The 23,511-nt window shown below is 40.5% G+C and overlaps 2 protein-coding genes across 6 annotated transcripts; both read left to right on the top strand.

The window, feature by feature from the left end:
• The first annotated feature begins 40 nt into the window (after positions 1-40).
• Positions 41-11,649, top strand: golm2 (golgi membrane protein 2). Of its 3 annotated transcripts, none has more exons than XM_034217348.1 (10): positions 41-1,115; positions 4,384-4,438; positions 4,558-4,660; positions 5,080-5,170; positions 5,336-5,459; positions 5,693-5,773; positions 6,178-6,453; positions 6,817-6,954; positions 9,512-9,679; positions 10,622-11,649. In XM_034217348.1, exons 1-10 carry the CDS (start codon positions 789-791, stop codon positions 10,696-10,698), a joined length of 1,440 nt encoding a protein of 479 aa, XP_034073239.1. In that variant the 5' UTR covers positions 41-788; the 3' UTR covers positions 10,699-11,649. The 3 variants fall into 3 exon arrangements, with proteins under 3 accessions (XP_034073239.1, XP_034073230.1, XP_034073249.1); XM_034217339.1 differs by having other exon boundaries at positions 5,690-5,773; XM_034217358.1 differs by lacking the exon at positions 9,512-9,679 and having other exon boundaries at positions 5,690-5,773.
• Positions 11,650-11,867: 218 nt separating this feature from the next.
• ctdspl2b (CTD (carboxy-terminal domain, RNA polymerase II, polypeptide A) small phosphatase like 2b) lies at positions 11,868-22,765 on the top strand. 3 transcript variants are annotated; one of them, XM_034217322.1, is made up of 14 exons: positions 11,868-11,998; positions 14,864-15,060; positions 16,118-16,247; positions 16,344-16,496; positions 17,004-17,252; positions 17,387-17,483; positions 17,801-17,912; positions 18,033-18,119; positions 18,328-18,390; positions 18,493-18,572; positions 18,757-18,883; positions 19,776-19,871; positions 19,984-20,097; positions 21,981-22,765. In XM_034217322.1, exons 1-13 carry the CDS (start codon positions 11,959-11,961, stop codon positions 20,047-20,049), a joined length of 1,497 nt encoding a protein of 498 aa, XP_034073213.1. In that variant the 5' UTR covers positions 11,868-11,958; the 3' UTR covers positions 20,050-20,097; positions 21,981-22,765. The 3 variants fall into 3 exon arrangements, with proteins under 3 accessions (XP_034073213.1, XP_034073205.1, XP_034073221.1); XM_034217314.1 differs by having other exon boundaries at positions 11,869-11,998; positions 19,984-22,765; XM_034217330.1 differs by having other exon boundaries at positions 11,969-12,217; positions 19,984-22,765.
• Positions 22,766-23,511: the final 746 nt, after the last annotated feature.

The following is a 23,511-nucleotide window of genomic DNA, read 5'->3' as shown; positions in this document are numbered from 1 at the left end:
ATTTAGTAGCAGAAACCGGAAATTGCGCAGGTGGATGGCTTCTAGCTTCACACAGCGCATACATCATGTTTGGTAGGCAGCGAAAGGTGGAGAGTCTGATACAAAGCCTGTGTCCTTAGTGATTGTCAGGATTTGGCTAAATATATATCGAGGATTACGCCCGTCATCCGCAAGAAGAGACGACACTTGTGTGTGAGACAGGCGCTAATTAATGTGTTTTTCGCATCAACCGTTGTTGCTAGCTAGTGTAAAGCGGTTAGCAGCGTTAACGTCAATAGGAGCTAACGTTAACGTCATATCGGTACCGACAATCATCACCGGTCCTATTTGACGGCGATTCTGTGATTAAAGGAGCTCCAAACCTCAGCGTATGCATCCTACAGTTTACAAGTGGGCAGCGTAAAATGATGAGCTTCAGCTAACCCAGCTAGCTGTTTGATTAGTGTTTGCTCTCCTCACTGCCACGGTGCCGAGTGTCCACGTCTAGTGTCGTCTGCTGTGTTGAACGGAGCCAGCTGAGCTAGGCCACGTCCCTGCGGGCGTATTTCATCTTCCCCTCTGACATTGGACCCTTAACAGAGAAGATGCGTGTTTGCAGAAGGAGGAAGGAGAGTAAAAACACAGTAGATATGTGAAAAGTCTTGATCCTTCATGACTCTGTGTCTGTGTAGTGTTTGCTTTTCCGAGCGGTTGCCGCATAAGCACGGCATGTCACGTAGACGGATGTGTTTTACAGACTACTCTCACTGAGTCTGCAGGCTGAAGTATCGTTACACTTTGTTTTTGAAATGGTTGGGTTTGGTGCAAACCGACGGGGAGGCCGCCTCCCGTCCTTCATCCTCATCTTCTTGATGGTGATCATCGCCATACTCTCTTTCAACTACTGGACAGTGTCCAACAAGCACGGCCACTTGCTGGACGAGCTGCTGGAGGTGCAGACGCAGGTGAAGCGCACGGACGCGGCGCGGAGCCGGTTGGAGAAGCGCAACTCGGAGCTGATGGTGCAGGTGGAGACGCACAGGAAGCAGATCGACCAGAAGGAGGTGGACTACAGCGTCCTGGAGGGCAAGCTGCAGGCCCGGGAGACGCTCATCAAAAAGTGCACTGATGAAAAGGTATAGTAGCATTGTCTGATCCCAACCCTGGATTCATTTCATCCATATTTACTAGAATCTAGCAGTATAATCATTGATCAGAAGATGCACGTTGTGCTTCACGTGGAAACAAGTAACCAAAGCTCTAACTGGCTGGCATAAGCCTTCTGACTAATCATTCTCAAGTATAGACATACATCAATGTATGTCTATATTTTGGGCATGACTGGTCAAACAGTGGTGGTAGAAGTACTTGAAACCTATAATTAAGTATTGGAGTAGAAGTATAAAATAATATACAACATATAATACTTAAATAAACTAAGGTCATGTCCAAATTGTAATTGCACTACCTAGCTACATTCTATCAACGATACTGCTGTTTTACACTATTTAATTTAGGGGTGGAGGCATACTTTCTTAGATGAAACCTTAATAGGCCTGTAAAAACACAGCAGCGCTATTGTTCATTACACTAAGCTAGTCAGTAAATAAAGAACACATAACTGTAAGGCAATAAGGAAACGTTTATATTTCAATTCACATCACAACATTACAATAACCTAAATCGTATTAAGGGGTAAATTATATTTCTGTGATCTTCCATGTCTATCAGATGCAGCATGTAAATGAAAACGTCTATTTGATGATGGATGAGGATCATTTTAATCTACTCTAAAGAGGCATGGTGATGGAGTCATTTTAAAGAAAGCAATAATGTGTCTCTATTAGTCTATGGTACCACGTTTCAGATATTACATAGCAACTCATATCTCTCTCAAGTGTTCCCTTTCAGGTTGAAAGAAAAGCTGTAATGGTGTTGTTTCACTGCCTCTCAGCCATGTGTGTAGTATCTAAGTTTGGCACGCTTGTTTGCTCCACAAGGCTATTCCCACCTTTTGCCCTGTTTAGTGGACCAGCCAGCAATTCACTGTTTTGTGTCCCAGCACCCTCTGAACATCAGTGTGTGTCCAGTTGCCCTGGGAGACAATTAGAGCACAGATGGACGGGTAGGGGGGGGTCCTGTAATTTTCATTCAGTCTGACATGCTTATTTCTCATGACAAGCATGAATTAGTTGAACCTATGGTAATCCCGTTTGTTGTGTAGTGTCATAGTCATACCTCATCCAGTAGACATAAAGCAGGAGAATTTAGACATTTTGAGAAGAAAGTCATTGTGGAAAAGGTTGGATCCTAATAGACAAAGTATGGCTGGCTACCCATTGATAAAGAGTGATGTGTAAACTCAATAAATGCTGGTGTATTTGCAAGGTTCTCTGCCGGAGTATGTGGTTTGAGGAAGGCCATTAGTAGCAATTAGTTGTTTTGCTGACAAGCTGTCCTTGAGCACATATAATCACATTCCTCCTGTCTTTTAGAGTGGAGTTAGTTGCTGCTTATAATGGGACACATCATGGTTGTACATGCGCAGCAAAATAAAACCAGCCTGTGTTTTTGAATAGTGAACTTGGCCATTAGTATTAATGTATTCTTGGATGAATAAATCAACAAGAATCATTTGTCAGTCTGATGGGGAAGGTTTTGATTCCGAATGGTTTCTCCGGCCAATCGTCACACAATGTTCGTGAGACTACTCATGTTCTGTTGCCAAAACAAATCGTCGCAAAACAACGGCCCTGTAACAGTTATCCTTCTTGTTATGTGGCACTGTATAATCATCTTCAAACTGACATCTTTTACTGACCACTCAATGTTTCTTTTCTCAATTCATCATTTGTGACACCAAACCCCTCTTGGCAGCTAAATGTTTTGACACTTGCACTGTTTGTGTAAGAGATGAACAGAAATGTATTCAGACTGGGTTTTGTCCTGTTGTTGAGGCGAGTAAATGGTGACGTGTTAGTAACTTTAGTATCCGGTTCCATGTTCCTGTAATCAAGATAAGGCGAGGGTTTGAGTTGCACTTGTTCCACTCCTTTCTTTTGTCAACAGTCTAACCCTGTTTCAACACATATCCTCCTTACATGCAGTGAGAGGCCTGCAATGCAGAGAAAACAGGGACAGTTGAGTCTTGAATGGCCTCTACACAGTACAGCAAATACAGCCTCGTGCCCATTGGATGAATGCAGGAAATACAGGAATGAATAATACCAACCCTTTAGTTTAGTGTATACAGTCTGTAAAGATTCTGGTCATGTTGTCAGTCTGTACAGGAAGCTGTTAAGGACTTTTTAGGAAGTGCCAGACGAAACATCTCTTGACCTTCATGCTGTATTTGCTGGCAGCTCTTTCCTTATTGCCTTCTGTTTCTGCAATGATAACTTAATACGACTGGTGATTCCTCTCTTTATGCTCATCAAAATTCATCTGTATTTTTGACAGAACAATAATTATATCACAAATTCTGCAATATTTTGTGGACTTTTGATACTTTGTGTCTGGTATAAAACCTTTCACTGTAACTTGTGACATAAAAGTGGGGCCATTATTCAAGATAACCACAGGTTGAGTTTTTTTGAGGTGAACTAACACTTTTTCAAACCTACCGGGATAGTTTGATCCTCAAAGATTGAGTTTGTGTTTGACTTTAGGTCCAAGGTCCAAGTGTTCCTTTCCTCTGTTTCCCTTCTTAACACCCGTACTGTTTGCCTTTATACAGCCGTGTATTAGATTAGATTAGAAGCATTTCTTATCATTATACAAGTACAATGTGAAGAGTAAAGCTACTCCTTATTAAGGTGCCTTTGCTAGACAAGTGTATTGACTTTTATTACAGTGAACCGGGGTTTCTAGTTTCTGTTCTCTCAGTGTAAGTGAAGCGAGTAAAAAGGATCACAAACCAGTTTATGCTACCAATTACATTATTACATTACATTACATTGCATTTAGCTGACGCTTTTATCCAAAGCGACTTACAATAAGTACATTCGACCAGGACCAATTGCTGTGCTGTTTTCTACTAAGTATTTCTCAACATGACATTGGCTCCCAGGCTTTTAATTACAGTCTAATACCCCATCCTGGTTTTGATAAACAAAGGCACATTGCCTTGTAGCAGTAACTGCTTGTCACAGTGGTGCCATCTGTTTGTGCTGTGAGGTCTTGTTACACAGATAAACAAGACAAACCTGTTCCTCTTTGTTTTCTCCTGCATTACTTACTGCATACTAGTCTAATCATTATAGAACCTGTTGAACCGTTTAGTCGTCTATGGCTTAGCAGGTACCTCCTTTAAGCTTTTGTTCTACCAGTTTAGGGTGCAATAGTGTTTATGAAGCCCTCCTTTAGGTGATTAGACTTCTGAACACATGTTCTCTCTTCTGACAGATTAAGGTGCAGAGTGATGCCACAGCCCAAATGACAGAAATGCAAAGGCTGAAAGGTAAGACTTTAGCTCTATCTGACCAGCAGAGGGCGCTATCCAATGCCAAATCTGTGTCTCCAGAAAACATATTTTATTTAACACTCTCTAAAATAATGTGTTTGTGTGACTGCAAACAGAGCAGCTAAATGAGCTGAAGCAGGAGTTCATGAAACAGGAGGAGCAGCTCAGAGAAGTGAAGAAAAATAGCACTACCTTGGAAGGGAAACTGGAGTATGAGAGGTATGTTACATCTTTACAACTTCCTGTCATCCTTAATGATTGCCTTGGGTGTTTTTTCACTTTGATAATCACAGTTTTTCACTCATAAAAAACCTTTGATGTATCTGCAGCTCTTGAATTTGTGCTTATTATTATTATTATTATCCACTTTTATGACAAGTTGCTGGTTTTTGGATGAAATATTCAATGTAGTTTGCTAATAATAATGAATTGGTTATCTTAATTGACTATTTACTGTACTTGTGTTTCTGTAAGGCAGATCTACACTATACATTGGGTGTCATAAGGTAGAAATGTATTTAGAAAATATATTTCTGCTCAGTTTTGAAAAAACGTGTTTCCCTGCTATTTGCACAAATTACTTTCATAGTTTGGTGAAAGTATGTGTGTAAAACTAACGATGAATATTTGTTTGCTAGTTTACAGTGTGGGCGTCAGATTGCACAACTGAAAGAAGAGAATGAAGAAACAAAAAAGACCCTGGAAGAACAAGCATCCAAGCTTAGACAGGTTAGTATAAAACATCAGCAATCAAGAAAGGGACATTTTCGTATGACTGTAGTTAATGGTGGAAGGCTGTGGCCCTCTGCTCTTCAGGTTGCATTCATTCAGCACTGAAGCATTTATAATATCTAACTGTACATCAATCTAAAGCTCCCTTATTTAATTATTCAGAGTGTAATGGACGGCCAAAAGGGTGCAGGGGCAGGAAGACACACAGATGGAGCACCCGGGGAGGAGATGGTTGGAGAGCGCCATACAGTGGCCACTCACCGGCATGACACTCCAGTTTTAAAAGGTACAATGGAAGTGATGTGTCAACCAAAGCTTAAACGGTGTTTATTGATTTTCCTTTTATTCCTTTGCACTTACAAGATAAATGTAGTACTTGATACCAATTGCTAATAATTCTTTCAAAGATTGTGTGGATATCTTACCCACACTCTGTTTGTTTCCTGTGGTTGGTAACCCTTTTTTTATGCAACTATTTAATGAGGAATAACTGAAGTCCCATTCCCTGTGCTCTAGAAGAGATGAGTAAGCCTGGCAGTGATGCTGGTATGCCTGGTATTGAAGACAGTGAGGTGGGAAAGATCGACGATGTGCAATTTGGTAAGCCTTCTTTTAAGGGGACATTTTTACGGCAGTCAAATATAAATTAAGATTATTGTTTATGTTTTTAGTTATTCTAATAATAAACCATATTAAGGTAAAATAAAGGAGAATTGTACGCATTAATGATAAGATAACATAACTTAACACAAACGTCATTTAAAAAAATCAAAAACATTCAAAGTAAATTAAGGGCCAGTGAATTTTCTAGTCCTAAATTCGTCAGGTAAGCTATTCAAAAGAAATATGTGAAAGAATCAGCAAATTAAAAAGTACTTTACAGGTAAGAAAAATGTCAAATTGAAACAAAAACTACGTCCACTCCATTGTATGACACTAAGTGTGGTATCTTAAGTATATTTGATTTCCCAAGATTCACACTTTGTCTCCCAATTGATCCACAGCCTTGAAGAAGCCAGCCATCACTCAGAAGCACGATGAGGCCCCCGATATGGTGGTGGGAGCTGGTGCGGGACCTGGAGTCGGGGCAGCTGATGGCCCCGGGGGCCAGGGCCTGTCTCTGGATCAGCCCGGGCTGCAGCAGGACCGAGTGGAGGCTCGAGCAGTGATTGAAATTCCCAGTATCATCAAACAGGCAGACAAACCCATAGTGTTTGAAGAGGACAATAAGGCCGTCATCAAGGCAGACGAACTAGGAGAACAGCAAAGACAAGTACATGGTACAGAATGCGTCACATCTATATCATTGGTTTTAATTACAGATGTCATTTTTTACCCATGACCCCAATCTGAGTCATTCAATAGGAGTATCTGCCAATACCGAGATCCGGGTTTTATCTTTGTACATTTTTATAGATTTTTCCCAGTCTTGTGTAAAATTCAGGTGCCATATTAAAGGACACGAATAGAGTAGTTTTGCTACATTGTGTTTTATGAATGACAGGTTATAAAACGGGCAATAGTTTGCCCTTGATTGGGGGAAACTAGCTGAGCTGTAGCTCAGATTTAGTTAAAGCATGTAAGGAGGTGGTTTACAACAGATCGTCCGCACAGCAAATCCTAACCGTGTTTCTTATTGTCAGCTCCTGATAATGTCAAAGGTGACAGCGAACACTTGAAGGGGATCCCTCTGCCTCCTAACCCAGTACAGGTGCCCAACCCCCTCCAGCCTCACCACGCCAAAGAGCAGGTTCCAGCAGAGCCGGTGCGCCACCGCCAAAGTGAGTTCCTCCTCCACACTTTCAAAAAGATAAATCATTTGCAAGGGAATTCGGGGTTGGAGAGAAGTTTTTATTTATTTTAAAGGTATGGAAGAAATGCAATACACAAGGAACTGTTCATTTCTGTTAGCTATGCCTTTGTGCTTAGCTGCTGCCTCCCAGCTCTCTGTGATGTGTGCCAACGCAGAGGCTGAAATACAACTTTGAGTCATGCTGTCTGTGTGAATTATGCCCATTACTAACTGGTTCCACCCCCACTTCTACATAACAGATTTTCATGAAAGTCAGTTGTAAGTCAAGTCATGTCTGAGAAAGGCTAGGAGCTCTGTCAGGGAGGAGAGAGGGCTCAGTTGCAGAGGAGAGGAGACAAATCACACACACCTGGCTCCCAGATGATCCTTTCCTGCTGCCTGGCTTCTGCTCTGCTCTGCTGCCTTCTCTCCCTCCTCCTCCTCCTCCTCTTCCTCTGTTTTCATATGCTCTATGCTTTCATCTCCCTTACACCTCACCTTCTGTACCTCTGCTGCTTAAAACACTGACTGCATTCAGTTCACGCGTTCATTTTATTTTTCTTCTAATCTTCCGCCTCTGATTTCATTATACTTGCATCTTATTATGACAAATTAACAGCGACACCCACCAGATGTCTCATTTTTGGCAGTGTCTGGTGCTCACTAGACAGGCGCAGCTCGAAGAGTGCCTGGCTCAGAGAATCTCGAGTCCCTGCCAGTCCTGTCGTGATCAGAGAGGAACACAAACTGCCTCTGGTGTCATTATAGATCAGAAGGCAAAACACTCTTTGTTTCTCCATATTTAATGATCAGTTTTTCTACTTTTGGCAATTTATACAGCATTTGAATCAAGTTTTGGAAGTTATAAGAACTATTATCATTTTCCCAACCATTAGAGTTTAAATGGCCATTTTAAACCAGCTACTGTATCTGAAGCTGCATCAAATCAATATTTGTTCTATCTGCACACTATAAATGCAATTCAATAAAAAAATCACACTTACTGTACCTTGTTACTTTGAGTTGAATCCACACTTCCTCACAGTACCAACAAAGATAAACATTGGATTGGATTTACAGCAGGGCTATTGTATGTGATGTAAAGATGGTTCAATCAGTAACTCAATCAGTGCTTGGTGCTCTCTAGACTTTACACAGTCCCTCATTACTAGTGTTAATTTCGTCAGCTATTTTTTTATTTAGTTTTAGTCTTAGTCCTTTATTACATTTCCTTTTTAGTTTTAGTCATATTTAGTCACCTTCATCCTGTTTTATTTAGTCAAGATTTAGTCGACTAAAAGTCTGAGCATTTTAGTCTTATTTTAGTCAAAGAAATTTAATTATTTTAGTCTACTTTTTGTCAATGAAAACGGTTGAGTCTTTTTTAGTCATCAGATTATATAGAACATTTCAGTCAAAATTACAATAATTTGTCATTTTAGTATATATAAATAAATAAGATTATATCTTGTCCTTATTTGATGAAAAACACAGGTTGAATGATGAAGAAGCTTTGCAGAGAGTATCTGGTCAGGTTTGTGGTGTTTTCACCAGCTGTGTTATGGCCACATTGCTTCCCTTCTGATGAAAACAATGCATTCGCTTTTTTTCTCCGCCTCATTGTAGCGAAAATGGGCCCAAATATCACGTTGTTTCTTTCTCCCAAGCAGTGGTGGCTTTAGACTTTTTCGTTGTCAGTCATTTTGACGGACAAGATTGTAACATTTCCGTCATAATCCATTATTACCCGTCGAGTACACAATCTATCGATCACTCACTCGCGCTGATGGGGGTATTTGGTTAACGCGAGTGCGACCACTGCTCCCAAGCCCTGTTGTTGCCATTTTATTTTCTGTTGAATAAGGTTAGTTAGACCATGAGTTAGACCCGAGTCTTCCTGACAGTTCACAGTGTGCCGCTGCCCGGTGTAATTCAAATGTACCGCCGCGCGCAGCACAGACACACAGCTGCTGCCCTGCCGCAGCACCGGAAATGGAACTGCTGGGAGAAAAACTGACTGATCAGAAATGAAACGTTATCTTTGATAATATTTCGTCTCCTCATTTTTCGCCAACGAAAGTAAAGAGAGATTTTGGCATAGTTTTTATTTAGTAAACTATATTTTCGTCTCGTCACTTTTCGTCAACGATATTGCATGATGATTTCGTTGCAGTTATTGTTTACTACCGTCGGTGCCGTCTCGTCATCGTCTCGTTTTCGTCATGGAAAAAAAGGTCGTTGACGAACATATTTCGTCATAGTTTTAGTCAACGAAATTAACACTACTACAAAGGGAACCCCATTTGTTTCCACTCACTCTGCTTTCTAGTCCATGATTTACTCTGCTTCACTCTTCAGGAACACTTCTTCTTATTACAATCTGTCACCTTGTGTCCATGCACCTCCTCATCTTTGTCATCCTCCTCATGCGATCACTTATTCCTTCATGCATTCATTATGCAATATTTCATCCATTCCTCGCTGTCTTCCTACAACTGCCGCCGCTTCCCTCCCTTCCTGATGAGGCCCTTCTCTGCCTCCTGCAGGCCGGTTCTTTGATGAGAACGAGTCCCCAGTAGATCCGCAACACGGCTCTAAGCTAGCGGACTACAATGGGGATGATGGGAACGTTGGTGAGTATGAGGCCGACAAGCAGGCCGAGCTGGCCTACAATGAGGAAGAGGATGGTGATGGTGGGGAGGAAGACGTTCAAGGTGAGCCAGGCCGGGGGACTGCCTGTCCAGATGTGTATCCACCATTCCTCCCTTGCTACCTCCCTCCACCCCTCTCCTGCTGCCGCCCCATGCATTTGTCCCAACAGTTAGAGTAGCTCACAGTACCCTGAGTTTGGTCCATGAATCAGTCATAAACTCCAGATATTTAAGAATTACGACCTAAACAACAAAACTGCCATGTATACAGTATGCAGACATTGTTAATTGTGTAAGCCCAGTACAATCTGAGCACCATGTAGAGGGAAACTTGTGGTTCTGTGAGAGCAATTCAATGTCCATCTAGTATTTGTCTCTCCTGCCTGTGCTTCTTTTTAGCTATACCACCTGTCTGTGCCCACCACACATCTGACCCACATCTAGAGCAGTAGATAAATATAGCTCACTGTGTTTGTGAATGTGTCTGTGTTGTTCTCCTTGAAACATTGAAATGCATGTCCATGCTTTATTTTGTTGTTGTTATTGTTTCCTACCATAACATTCTGATTGCCTTTTTAGATTACATGTTTATTATTTAATTACATTGCATTTGGATACTATTTTGATCTTTAATGACTATGATTGTTGTTACATGTTATATTTATTTTAGATAAATGTCTGACAAAATCAGCTGAATCATGTACAAAAAGGGTTGCAAGTCCTCTATGGGAGTTTCAATTCAAACCCACTGTATAAAGTACACTGAAAACATACATCTTGACACTTGTGACCCAAGTGCATTGTATGTGACCATTTATTTGATGGATGTTTACTGTATTAGTTTGTATTCTATTGATGTGATTGGACTGAAAGGGAAGACATTGTTAAGATAATCCACTTAGCTTTATGCATCTTATTTTACAATGGAGTATGGTTTCAGCACTTCGTTAAGTGTATTGTTTGTTATTTGATCTCTAATGCTTGTGGTGCTTTCTTTTTTCCTAGATGATGAAGATAGAGACATGCAAGGAGACCGGGCTGTGGATTATGGGAAAAGACATCAAGCCATTGACATTCTTTGAATGGGAAATCATTCAGCTGAAACTCATTACAAATATTCAGACAGTCTTCTACACGTTCTTGAGGAAACAGTTTGAACATCAATATGTTTAAGAATGTATAGGATGCATCTTCAATGTCACAGACTATCATAAAAAGACATTGCAACTAATGAATTAATTCTAAATAACATACTATAATACAAAGAAAAAAATCATGGCACTGTCCGGAGATGGTGATTTGCTAATGGTTCTAAGTTATGGCAGAAGGGATGATATACTGTACACTGACTGTTGAGTTTGTGATTTGATAACTGCCATAGTTCATACAAGGTGATCTGGAAGAGCCCACAGCTGAACTTCTAAGGTTGAACTGGGTTTTGTTTTTGCCGTTTCTTTCAGGTTGCTGTTGCTTGATAAAAACAAACTCTTCACCTGAGATGTTTATCAAAGAGACTAATACGACATTCTGCCTTTCTAACATAATTTTGGGACTTTTACATGGAAAATCTGTTTTCTGTTCGTAGAGTGGGAATGCATTGCAAATGCCAAGGACTTTGCTTAAGGCCTATTAAATCAATTACATTTCTTTGTGACAGACACTTGAAAGTGATCCTTGTTCTGTTTTTTTTATGATGCCATTGCATGCATATGAAAGTTGTTTTTAATAATAATCAAACTGAGCAAAATACTGATGCTTAAGCAATACTTAGAGCTTTGTTAGTATCCTCCAGTGTGCAAAGATTAAACAAGCACATATAGTACTGACATACTGTACACATGCTTCCATTCATGAGGTCTCTTGTACATAATGTAGTTCAACTGTTACCATTTGTACTGAGGAAAACCTAATTACTCACCTTTTAGGGAAATTTGTGACCATGAAAACAGTTTGTGCACCCAGAAAAAAGTGATTTCTCATGGAAAGGCACATTGAATGTAATTTTATTTTATTAAAGTTGATGCTTCGTGTCATTTTCCCTTGTGATATTGCTTTAAAGTCAATTGAGATGTAGAAATTAGTTTGTCATCGGTAGTGATTGGATTACTCAGGTGATACGGCTATAAATGTAATTTGGGTCAGCTGTTTTCTAATCGCAAAGGTGGATGTATAGCACATGAATATTTAGTTCATAAGTGTAATGCGCTTTTTTTTTCATTGATTGTAAAACACATGTTGATATGTTCAGCAAGAAATCCATAAATATCCGATCGATTGTTGACATTATTCATTTACTAGCATGCATACGGGCATTTAAATCAAAGCTGTGAGAAGAAAAGGCGATGGTAGTGTTCGCTGCAGACTGGCTGGTGTTTTTCAGAGGTAAGGGGGTGTGTCTGTGTCCCATACGGGTATCTGCCTTGGAGAGACTGAGCAGAGGCGGGAAATGGCGCCTGGTAACACAACGATTTGTCGTTTCGGAGACGGTACTTGAGTAGATGTACAGAAAAGGTCGGATGAGAGCACGAAAACAACACGGCTTCTGTTGTGATGGTTAATCGGTGTTGAATTATCATCGCCAGACACTGCGGATCACTTAAAGTAAGTCGGTAACGTTAAGCCTTCTTCGATCATTTGGCTTGTGTAATGTTGGCAAACGACAGGATAAATAGTTTCCCTCCCTGCTTATGTACAACTGCTTCGTACAACCCGAAGCAGTTTTTCAAAAAGCCTATGTAGGGCTAACGCTAAGCTAGCGGTGCTAAGCTAACCACAGCTAAGCTCAAACACGGCCTACATCGGAACTGATATATTCCTGGTGGACTCAAAATCTCAGTTTGGACTCCTTTTAAATGAATGGTATTCGTCAAAGAATAACGATGTCAGAATATGAACTATTACTCTTTTAATCCGTTAAAACAAACGGACAGTAAGGTATAATACGGAGCGTCAGGGTTGGTTAGCTTCGTGGAGGCTAACGCAGTCCAATGGCATTCCACAACTGAGCTGTGCTAACGTCAGTTAGCCAACACTGTCTTGTCCTATTTTTGTAAAGTCTTCCAATGGGTGTTGAGTTAGGCATGTTTGTGTACCACAATTTATGAATAACGCCCCACGACTGGAGCATTGGCTCAAGATTACTTCGACGGTATTCAAAAGATAATTTGGTTACAATGTCAGCTAGCTGTTTTGATTAATGATGTCTGACGAGTTCCCAAATAAATCTAAGCTTGACCCTGTAAATATCTCCAGTAGACAGTCGAGTCAACCCCAGCAGCGAACCAAACGCAAGCGAGCCGACTAATGTATCTTACTTTCGTTATAGTATTAATATTATTTGTAACAATTTAAGATGCCGCACTGGCTTGCTAACGGTAAGTTAGCCTATTTGGGCTCGCCTTGTTGAACCGCTACATGGTGCCGAGCTGATTTAACATCTCACATTACCTGTAGATGTCACTTGTGCAATCTGGCTATGGTAAATTAAACGGTTTGTATACAAAGGTCTATTGTGAACATGTATGACTCCTGACTCTTTAATTTTGGTAGTGTAGCTTAATCGAGCTAGCTGCTCAATTAGCTGCAAATCTTGATAGTCGTAATGCTTTGGTCCAAACGCTGATTTGTGTGCATGAATGAGGCAACTGGACCAATGTCATGTGTTTTTTAATATTGTTTTCCCAATTAAAGTTGGTCTGAATTGTTTAGCCACTTTCAGTAATTGCTGTAACGGGTTGTCCAACAAGAGGCCCTGTTTGTTTCTCATCGCTAGCTCGTTCATACAGTGACGGTGGCATGTTCCTATTTCCCGCTCACTTACTCGTACCTAGCTGTGTACATGGAGCTTGGTTGGGGGGTGACATCCTACAGAGGTGGATTTTAAGCAGCCTTGTTGTTGGTGCATGCAAGCCGTGGCGAGATGTAATCATATAGTAGGCTGAAAATAGCAAGCCTGTTATTTTTATTTTGCAAATACAGGTAAACCTTAAGTACATACTGATATTAGCAATTTGTACGAACAGGAAAGGGGAGAGAAAAAAACTAAGAGTAACATTCAGTGCATATCATACACAATGTTCTAGTGTGTCCAGTATCAACCTCTGTACACATGTGTAGATGTTATTTGTTTTAATTTGATCAGATTACCAGATACCTATTTGTCAGTATTGACTCATCCAGAGAAATCTGTTGACACAAGAGTCTGATTAATTACAATTGAACTTTTGATGAAACAATTACAAAAGCTAATGTGATCAAGAGGAGTTTAAACAAATACTGATTAAGGACAACTGGGGAAATCATTTAATGTAATAAAAACACAATGAATAAATATGGTGATTAAATGGTTTGTTTTGAATCAACCATGCACTGTTTGCATTTTCAGTGCATCTCTTTTAAAACAAGAAAAACTATTTTTTTAGATTGTTCAACTATGCTGCATGCCTGTTACCATATCTTCTGATGCGGTTAATGTGTATTTGTGCATGCACACAGTACATACAATTCTGGTGTGTTCATGGATACACCCCTTTGTAAATGTAAAGCAGATGTAGTAACGGACATTTACAGTATATGAGATTTACAGTATGTATTGAGAGGGTGCTATTGTGTGTTTAGGGAAGCTGACAGGTTGTTGATATGTCCAGACACATTTTCAGCCAGCTGCTGTTACATAACCTTAAGAGGCTGCCATGCTTGACTGACAGACAATTCATGTTCACTGTGAATTGTTTTTAGTTATCTGCATGCACTTGAGGACACCGTTGACCGATATAAATCCCTCAGCTTTAGTGAGTAAGGAGTGTATTCCCTTTTTTAGATAGATTTCATCTTAAAACAACGTTGTCCATGTTCACAATTCTTCCACTATTGACTGTATTTTGGTTTCTCGACTTCAACATAGGTCTTCCACGTAGCTATTTCATTTGAAGTGTGTGTGGGTAGTAGTGTGTTTTTGGGCAATGTATTTTTATTTTATTTCTACTGTACTGATGGAAGTAAAGCCAGCTGTGGCTGCAGTGATCCACTGTGATGTAAGTGAAATGGGATCTTGAGTGCATCCAGATGTTAGCAGGAAAATCCACCAGTATTCCACCACTACTGATAGATACACCCCACAGAAATATTAATTCTAGAAGCTCAAAGAGTTGAGACCGAGAAACTGTGTTTCCTTGACTGCAAGTAATTGTGGTTTCCTTTTTTCTTTCCCCCGTTTCTGACTTTTTCTTCTTTTCTTTTTTAAATCAGCCTTACATGTGACTGCTCAAACAATGAGGCTGAGAATGCGTAAGGCGTCTCAGCAGTCGAACCCCAGTCTGGAGAGCCGCCCGTCTCGTACCAAGCGGAAGCATTCAGAGGTAGAAGAGGATCCTCCTACTCCTACCAGTGGAGGGAGGAGCATTTTCTCCACCATCAAGAAGTTCATCAGAGGAAATGCTGTTAAGGTAACCACCTCGCTGATAACATCAATTGACCCTGCTTTTAAATTGACTTGAATGCAAATATGAGTGTGGGGTTTTTTCTGGGAGCATTGGGGGATATTTGTTGCTGTGTTTGGTTTAAAAGTGCTGCCTTTTGGGTTTTTTAGCACCATGTTCTCCTGGTGGCTGAGTTAAATACCGTGTTTCTTGGTACATAGTGTCATGTTTCCAGAGAAATGTCTGGAGGAATGCAGCAGCTTGTCTGAGAACCCGGACTCGGTTCTAATTTTAGCTTCTTGCTCGCAGTCAGTGTGCAGGAACAGGAGGCAGGAACAAGTGGAAAAGTCAACTCTATCAAAAACAGACGTTTCCTCTGGAAAGAGAATGGGACTTTTTGGAGTTTTTACATGATATTTTTATTTCATGGTCCTCCCTGCATTTACTTATTAGGTCATCATTTAAGAAGTGTAGCATATTGCTATTGATGCATTATTGTCTCTTTATTCATTGTTAAATAATAAACAAGCTGAATAAAACAAATGCTTTACTATTTATCTAATGGTCTCTATAGTTGATAATAGTATAGTATAAATGAAGGTTCATTGTATGTCACACCATGCCAGATGTTTATAATTATAAACGGGAAGAAGCGTGGCGTGTGGTGCAGTGGTTTGTGTGTTGGTGTTCTGATCAGGGGGTCACAGGTTCAAACCCCACTGCAGTCAGCATGTCGTTGTGTCCCTGAGACACTTCACCCCAAATTGCTCCTCTGGGGATCGCCCACAGTTTTGAGTATGTAAGTCGCTTTGGATAAAAGCGTCTAACAAGTGACATGTAATGTAAAAGAAGCAACACTCACTGTTTGAAAATGCAAACAGTTTTTTTGAGGAACTTTTGATTCGTTGATGGTAACCATAGTTAATAGCATCAGTTAGTTTTTGAGATTTTGTCAGAGTTTTGACACACGATTGGTGACCAGATTTCAGCACATATCCCTCACTGTCTGTTTCACCGGAGAGAGACAGCCATGCCTGTTATTTAATTACTACTATCTAACAATATGAGGTTTTGTCTTCTCAAGGTGCAGCAGGAGAGCCCAGCCAAGAAGACACGCCTCCACTGCGATGTGGACAATAACCTGATCTCCTCCACAACCCCTGACGCCAACACCCCCCGCAGGACTATCGCCAGGAGAGGCTCCCTCAATGGACGTGAGTGGCACTCAATCAGAGAAAATGATGATTTCCTCGTGTTTATGTTTCACTTGTCTCTGTTAACGCTCTCATATTTTAATTCCTCCTCTGCAGAGGCAACCAATCATGACAGGAGTAAGGAGAAGCCCAACGGCAGTCTGGAGGAGACGACGGCCGTTGAGTTGCCAGTCACCAGCCCCCCCAGAAGCACCCTTCTTGGGACCATCTTCTCCCCTGTTTTCAACTTCTTCTCACCAGCTAAAAATGGTAAGCAGACCCTAAGGTAGCCTGTTCGATTCATGGCAGGCATTATGCGCAAACCTAAAGTGTATCTGTACTCAACTGTTTCCATACTTATGTTACAGCCAGGAGCATGTATTCAGTGTCAGTTAGGGAGATATGTAAGAATGTCATATCACAGTATTTCTGATTTAAAAAATAAATAACAAATCTATTGTTATTGCTTCAAAATTATAGGGTTGACTATTGTTGCTTTCACAAGATATTTTTAAAGGATATATTTTATGGATGAATGATCATTTGTGATGGGGATATGACTAATTGGGTAAAGGTAAATAATAGAACAGTCTGGTAGATTTAGACAATGATATCTCTTTACTGTAATACTGCCTTTAAACAAGGGAAAGACCTGTATCCAATGTTATGATATCAAACATCTAAGACCATCTCTTGTCTCGTATCACAATATTGATATAATATCACAATTATCAGTTATGTCAGGATGGTACTCAGTATTGTGTTTTTGTGTCTCAGCCTCCTCTGGCTCAGACTCTCCAGACCAGGCATTGGAGGCAGAGGAGAACGTCAAGCAGCTGGACATGGAGCAGGCAGTGGAGATGCCCACCAGCACAGCCACATCCACACAGGAGCTGTGTGCCCCCACCAACTACTACTCCAGTGTATCACAGCTTCCACCTATGCGACCTCAGCACATCCCAGAGCTAACTCCCATAGAGGGGGAGGGAGAGCTCTGTGCTGACGCCGACCTTCCACCCCTCACAGGTAGATATGGCAGCTAGGAACCGATGTTTCTGAAATAGAGTTTTAATTCATGTTGACGTTTATAGTATCTTGCGTTATTGTATTCCTGTTTCTCAACGTGCTCTTTTAACATTTGGTTTGTGTTGTGGTTCCAGCTCCGGGCTCCAGTCCAGAAATGACATATGTGGACGCTCCTCCTGCCGCTGTCCCTCAAGAGGCAACCTATGAGGAAGACTGGGAAGTGTTTGACCCGTAAGTAAACAACTGCAGTCTTTAGTCAGACTCTATTGAACAGAATTCACAAGAAAACAGAATAACAATATTTGGAAAGTAAGGGGTAGTGGGATTTTTCACGAAAAGGTGAGCTGTTTGATTTGACAAAATCCAGACTATGATTAAGTCAAATGTATCCAGACCTCCAAGCTGACCCTTTCACCCACAACAACACCAACCAACCAGCAGCAGAACTCCCAATGTTTGATCTCACAAAGTGTTTCCACATGTTATAGTTTGCTATTCATATGAATGATCACTAACTAATGAAGTCTGTGTGATGTTTTGATTTGTAGGTATTTCTTCATCAAGCACGTGCCTCCACTGACCGAGGAGCAGCTCACTCGTAAGCCCGCCTTACCTCTGAAGACACGCAGCACGCCTGAATTCTCCCTGGTCCTAGACCTGGTCAGTTGTACAAAAACACATTTGTTTGTTTTTCAAGTTTATTAAAACTCTGTTGACCTTTTTACACACGTCATAAGATTGAGTGAAGTTTCCTTGTATTCTCTCTGTTGTGTCCGTTAGGATGAGACGTTGGTTCACTGCAGTTTAAATGAGCTGGAGGACGCAGCACTTACCTTCCCTGTCCTCTTTCAAGATGTCATTTACCAGGCAAGTTCACTCGCTCCGTTTATCTTTAGGATGCCACTAGAGGGGGATAAAATGTCATTTAAAAAAAACTTGCAATAATAGAAAAACTTGTCATACACTTTGATAACTGTCAAATTCAATAGACAAACCAAAATGACGATTCCTATGAACAGATTTTGACTGTCTGTTTATCATACATATTTGCTTACTTGTTGTTTGCTGTGTGCAGGTGTATGTGCGCCTGAGGCCGTTCTTTAGAGAGTTTCTGGAACGCATGTCTCAAATCTATGAGGTAACTATAACCCGACGACGCCTATTGAGTCATTAATCCTATAAACACATCAGATTTAAAAATACGTGACCTTTTTAATAATGTATTTTCTTCCTTTCCTAGATCATCCTTTTCACAGCCTCTAAAAAGGTCTATGCAGACAAACTGCTGAACATCTTGGATCCTAAAAAGCAGCTCGTGAGGTACGGTGTGTTTTTATATTCTGTTATATAACTGCACACCTAACCGAAAGCTTGATGCAGGCTGAATGAGCCGGGGTTGGCATGTGCTGCCGTTGAGGTGTCAGTGTTGTGGTTTTCTGAATTATTGATTGCGTTGACCTTGTCACTGATTGATCTTTCTCTCTTCCCTCTACTGTAACTGTAGACACCGGTTGTTTCGGGAGCATTGTGTCTGTGTCCAGGGAAACTACATCAAGGACCTCAACATCCTGGGCAGAGATCTGTCAAAGACCATCATCATCGACAATTCACCGCAAGCCTTTGCATATCAGGTGAGCACTTGACCAAATAAAACACTAGAGCTTCTCTGGTTACTGACAAGTATCTGCCATTGTCACCAAAGTCGAACAAAGGAAGATGATAGACGATGAGGACTGCATTAAAACCAGAACTTCACTTTCATTTTTGTAATGAAACTATAATGCAGGTTTCAGCCAGCATTAAGCTTTTTCATGATTATAAATAACTGGTTTGATCAGTATTCAAATAACAGCATTAAGCTTCTACACAAAAACAGCTGGTCACAACAAACCTTTTATTACATGTTACTTGTTAGACGCTTTTATCCAAAGCGATAAAATACTAATAATTCTCAATACCGTGGGCGATCCCCACAGGAGCAATTTGGGGTGAAGTGTCTCAGGGACACAACGACATGCTGACTGCAGTGGGGTTTGAACCTGTGACCCCATGATCCAAACACACGCACCAACCCACTGCGCCACACGCCTCCCCTTTTGTAGATTCTATTTGTTCAAATCTGCGCTTCGGTGGAGATGAATGATTAGACTTGTATCTCACACATCCCCACCTGGTTGAGATTTGCTGAGCTGCCTTTACTTTCCCTCTTTCTCAAACCCAGGATGTGCTATTTGTTGCAGAGATCGGCCTGTTCTGCTCTAATTACCACAAAGCCAACAGGCCGTTGATGACTTATTGCGACTGAGAGAGATATTTTGTGTAACTAACAGATAACCATCTCCACATCTCATCTGACTAAAAACACAAAGATTTACTGTTGACTGTCGTGGAGGAATAAAGAAATGAGAAACTATTCACATTTAAGAAGCCGGAAGGCGAGAACATTGACTTTGTCTTCAATAGTTGACCACTAATCGATAGATCTTTAATCTAATGGAAATGTCTTTCTCTTGATCCCGTCAGCTGTCCAATGGGATTCCCATAGAGAGCTGGTTCATGGATAAGAACGACAACGAGCTGCTGAAGCTGGTGCCCTTCCTGGAGAAGTTGGTGGAGATGGTAAGATGTCCTACTGATCGGTATCTACATCAGTCATATTTGACCATGTCAGTGAATCGAAGTTGTTCTTCATTCTTCTCCTTTCATGGTCCTCTCCCCTGTGATCCTTCAGAACGAAGATGTGCGTCCGCACGTCCGAGAGAGGTTCCGGCTTCACGACTTGTTGCCCCCAGACTGATCCGACCAGTCTCTCACAACGGGACAACAAGAAAAGACTGAAAACAACGTGCGTGTACAAAGGCCTTCTTTGGATTACAAACTACAACATTGCCATAACTGTTAAGATTTTTTTAGCCTTTTTCGTTTTTAAATCCACTGTTGCTTTTTTTTTAAACTTGAGAAAAGAGGAACCTTTTTAAAGGTCCGGGGGAACATTTCTAAATGTATAGATGAAACTACACACGCTATGAACAAGCCAAGGCTATTTCCTCTTTTGACTGACTGCAGCTGTGGAGCTGATATCTCCTCCACTAAACTCTGAGGTCTTGGTGCTGGTTTAGTGGATTTAAAAAAGCCACTTGGTAAAGAGGAACTCCCCCCCCCCCTGACCCGAGTCGAGTCCTTGAACCCAAACCAACCCACTGGTGCTCACGCTGGTGACGCTGACAAATAACCACGCTCGTTTCCAGCAGGAATGACTGGCCTGAAAATCAATCTGTGCATGTGTGTATGTTTACTCCGGGCCACACACACTGACAACCTACGATCTGTAGCCTTTAAAATCATATGCATTCCTACGTAGCTGAGTCAAGTTTCTATCGTTGGTTGCAGTTTTTTTCTGGTAAAACTGGTGTTTCATTGTTAAAAAAAAAAAAAAAAGATAGCGTTTCAAAGTGTTTTACTTCTGTTTGTAAGATATGATGTTTTAAAAGGGGTTGTGTACGTTTTTATTGTAAGCCTTTTTTTCTATTAGGAGAACATGGGTGCATATTAATGACAGTCCACTGCATAGTCAAACTAAATGGACTTAAGAATAGTTTGTTCTCTTTTAACAAATAGGTTTAAATCAATGTGTTGGTCACAACAAGGCTCTTTAATTAAATGTTAGGATTAAGAATCTACTTACCTGGAAATCTGACATATTGTAAAGGTTTGAGGGCATTCATTTTCAAAATGATCAGCGTTACCTTTGATTTGTCTATAACCAGTATTGTATTTTTCTCCTCATCAAGTTTTCTGGCTAAAATCAGAGCTCGGTTTCTTTTAGTGGTTTTCAGTAGCATTCTGACTAATGTAGCAGAAAGTCTGTTCATATCTAAGGCCGGACGCTGTACCAGCAACATACTGTTCAACAGCTTCCTTGGCTGTTCCTCCAGATGTTTCATTTTTTTACTTTGTACTTTTTAAGTTCCCTTTTTTCAGTTTTGTGGTTAGTGCAGTTTAAAGCATTGTTTAAGAATGGTAACTATATGAATGTGTTTCTGCCGGACATCAGCCTGGACACTCAGACACTCTTGTTTCTCAACTTTTATTTATTTAATATTGAGACAAACAGTATTCTGACATGCAGATGTTTTGTTGGCATCCTTACTAAACCTCAGAGCTAAAGATGGAAAGCCCAACATGACGGCCATTGCCCAAACACTCGCGTTAACTTGAATTTCTGTGACAAATTGGCATGCATTGTTGAACCTTTTTTACGTTCAAGCAGATGTGAGTGTTTGGATTGGTTGCCTGTACAGTGCCATACGATCCCTCCATTATACCCCCCTCCCCCCAGATAGAAAGGGACAATCAGACCTCAAAGTTCTGCAGACACTCGGCCCCCCTCCCCTGTTATTTTCAGTGTGCTGTATTTGTTGTGTACTGTGATTACTACCCCCCCCCCCCCCCCCAGAACATTTACCGGGGGGATCGTACTGAGCCCTCACTGAACGCAGCTTCTGCTCACAGATGGTTTCCATCTGGCCATTATTCGCCTTCCTACCACCTTTTTTTGTTTTCCTTCTCCAGAAATAAGAATTAGTTTGTACTGAAGTAACATTTGTTACAGGGCACAATGGTGTTTGCGTGATTAAACATCTCCGGACTATGAATGTAAATTGTACACGGGGTGAAGTCTTAAGTGTCTTTCTGAAATCCTTGTTTTCTTCACCCCTCATCAATTAGAACAAGGGATGGCAGCATGGCTCTGCCGTTCACACGTTGCAGAGGAGGCGAGAACAATATGCAGGAAGAGGAAACATGTCTTGAAGTCCCCTAAAGTTAGCCCCCCCTCTCCTCAGCTCTCACTATCCTGACTGCTATCTTTCAGAATGCAAGCCTCGCGTAGAGAGCGCGATGTCGTTCCCTCGGAGAGACCCTGTGTGTGTGATCAGCCGGGGCTTGTTTGTGCAGGATGGGGGGGGGGGGGCGTTTGATACTTCTCACTCAGCTCATTTTAACGTGCATTACCAGTTTATTGTACACTGAGTGTTGTACAATACATGCAGCTTCATGTTTAAAAAAATCCTTAAAGTAAGGAAAATCTTTTGTATTTTTTATTTCAAAAGGCATGTCCTATCTACTTTTTAAATGTATTAATGAAGATTTAACTTTATATCAGATGGAGTGTTTTCTTTTTTCTTACAAATATCTGTATGTTTAGTTTAGCGCAATGTCACTGAACTGTTAAACTTAGCATGTAGAGAAAACCGCTTGCTTTGTGGGAAAGTCCTAAATTAAATTTTAATCATGGCACTTTTTCTGCAGAAAAGAGCAATTGTGTTAATGATTTTTTTTTCTTCCAATATCTGTTAAGCCATTTTACTTGCAACAATTGCTATTTGTGCTGAAGATGTATTTAAAATGTTTTAAGACATCTTTGTACGCCGTCAGGCTTTATGCTATTGTAAAGTGTACAGTTACATTGAATTTGAAAGAAAGTTTTAAAGTTAAAAACCTCTTGCATGCTCTTTGTTTTTATTTCTCTTAACTGTCTGAATATAGGGGACAATTCATTAATTCACAATGGTTCATGTGTGGGGTCCTGTTGCACCAACTATGCTTATTAAGAGATGGATTTCCTCATTTTTTGCCAACAGAAATGGCACCACTATATGAATTGGAGCAGCATTAAAAGGCCTACATATTATTTTAATATCACTAAGCGTTCACTTTGCATTTCACAGGCTTCATAGTGCCTTGTTTATATTCACTTCATATTTGCCAAATAGAAATAGTTTATAATAATACCCTTTTCCAGATTAGCCTTTTATCTTAACTCCTTCCATTAACTTTCCTTCAATTATTTAACTATTTGATATTAGATTTTTGGTGTATTTTAATTGGACTCTGTGATTTAGATGATTTTGTTTCATCTCTAAATTGTAGATTTAAGGGATTTTTATTTAATGTTAAATGTGATTTATTAAAACTTGAATGAGTTTTCCATTTGAAGACAATAAGGCAATATAGGAAACCTTTAAAATACATCATTATGTAGGAGCCCATTTAAAAATAAGTGACTACCTTGTTACGATTATGTATACTTTTTAACAGGGTTGTTGTTCAAAACATTTCCAAAATATTTTTGTTTGAATGACCTAGTCCTAGAGACCTAGACCAAATGCTCTTTGACCGTCTGAAGGACCACCATCATTGGGAGCTGCAGTCCGCAGTAGTATTTTGCAGCAGATGTCTTTAAAATCCTCCAGCTGTC

Source organism: Gymnodraco acuticeps, unplaced genomic scaffold (assembly GCF_902827175.1).
Source record: "Gymnodraco acuticeps unplaced genomic scaffold, fGymAcu1.1, whole genome shotgun sequence".
Taxonomy (NCBI): Eukaryota; Metazoa; Chordata; class Actinopteri; order Perciformes; family Bathydraconidae; genus Gymnodraco; species Gymnodraco acuticeps.
Note: the sequence above shows the minus strand (reverse complement) of the source record. Positions and strands in the feature narration are given on the sequence as shown.